The sequence below is a fragment of the Sitodiplosis mosellana genome, unplaced genomic scaffold, assembly GCF_009176505.1.
Source record: "Sitodiplosis mosellana isolate CC-2019 unplaced genomic scaffold, AAFC_SMos_1.0 Smas_scaffold_4944, whole genome shotgun sequence".
Taxonomy (NCBI): Eukaryota; Metazoa; Arthropoda; class Insecta; order Diptera; family Cecidomyiidae; genus Sitodiplosis; species Sitodiplosis mosellana.
The window spans coordinates 1-1377 of record NW_022600186.1 but is presented as its reverse complement, the minus strand read 5'-3'; the positions used below and the strand labels follow the sequence as shown (position 1 = coordinate 1377).

The 1377-nt window shown below is 39.0% G+C and overlaps 1 protein-coding gene across 1 annotated transcript; it reads left to right on the top strand.

The window, feature by feature from the left end:
- Positions 1–127: 127 nt before the first annotated feature.
- On the top strand, positions 128–1184 carry LOC129572431 (uncharacterized; the record flags this gene model as incomplete). The annotated part of the gene is made up of 2 exons (XM_055452399.1): positions 128–275; positions 381–1184. Coding segments are annotated over exons 1-2 (952 nt in total), but the record flags the coding sequence as incomplete, so codon positions are not given.
- Between the last annotated feature and the right edge of the window lie 193 nt (positions 1185–1377).

The window sequence follows — 1377 nt, the reverse complement described above, 5'->3', positions numbered from 1 at the left end:
GATTCGCAAAGCGAATCGGCAATTCTGCATTCAGGTATGAATTGAATTGAATGTTGTGTGTTGAAAATCATCAGTAAAAATTGTTTCGTATTGATCGTGTGAAAAAACTGGACTTGGGATCAAAGAAATGGCAATCAATGAATTGAAATCACTTGGATTAGATCCCGAAAACTTGAGAGGTCAAGGCTATGATAATGGCGCGAACATGAAAGGGAAAAACATCGGCGTGCAGAACCTAATTCTGGAAAAATACCCAAGAGCATTTTTTGTGCCATGTTCAAACCACTCACTAAATCTTGTTGTGAATGAAGCTGCTGCTGCATCGGGGGCAACCGTTAGTTTTTTTTCTTTGGTCGAAGAAATTTATAAATTTCTTTCAGGTTCTTCGAATCGGTGGGATATTATGAAAAGCCATATCACGACAGCTTCCACGTTAGCTCCGAAAAACCTTTGTACAACTCGATGGTCCAGTCGAATCGCTGCAATGAAACCACTTCGGCTGAATCTTGGCAAAATAATCGCTGCATTGGATGAAATTAAGAATTCAACCGCTTTCAAGGATAAAGTTCGTTATGAAGCTGGAGCAATTATAGACAAAATTGATTATCCGTTTGTGTGTGCAGTATGTATGTGGTACGATGTTTTAAGTCACGTTAACATTGCTTCGAAAGCCCTGCAATCAATTGATTCGGATTTGCAAGCCGCTGTACTTTGTTTGGGTAGTACTAAATTTTTTTTGGAAGAATACAGATCAACTGGACCTGAAATTTTTTTTAGTGAAGCAACAGAAATCTGTGAGAGTATGGAAATCGAGGTCGTTTTTACAAACAGTCGCAAGCGTGTTGCTGTTGGACGTGAAATAAATTCGGAAGAAAGCTTCCAAAATGATTTCATTGATGTTGTCTTGAACGTAGCAATCAATGCAGTAGAGGAGCGATTCGTTGCATTAGAGAAGCACGATTCAACATTCTCCTTTCTCTACAAATTTGACGATTCTGATCAAAATAGAAGAAATGGAAATTTGCTCAAGTCGTGCAAACAGCTTCAAGTAACGCTTTCAAAGGGAGAAGAATGTGATATTGATGTTGACGAATTGATTTCAGAGATAAAGGTTGTGGCGGAATTGGTAAAGCATCGTCATTTGGTTAGAGTCATCGATATACTCAACGGGATCAAGAGCAGCGGTATGGAAAATCTTGTCCCCAACGCCGTTATTGCTTACAGGATATTTTTGACAAGTCCTGTGTCAGTTGCAACCGCTGAGAGGACTTTTTCTAAGCTGAAAATAACTAAAAACTACCTGCGCAATTCGATGTCACAAGACCGTTTGAATGGCTTAGCTACAATATCAATTGAGCATGAAATTGCTGATTCAAT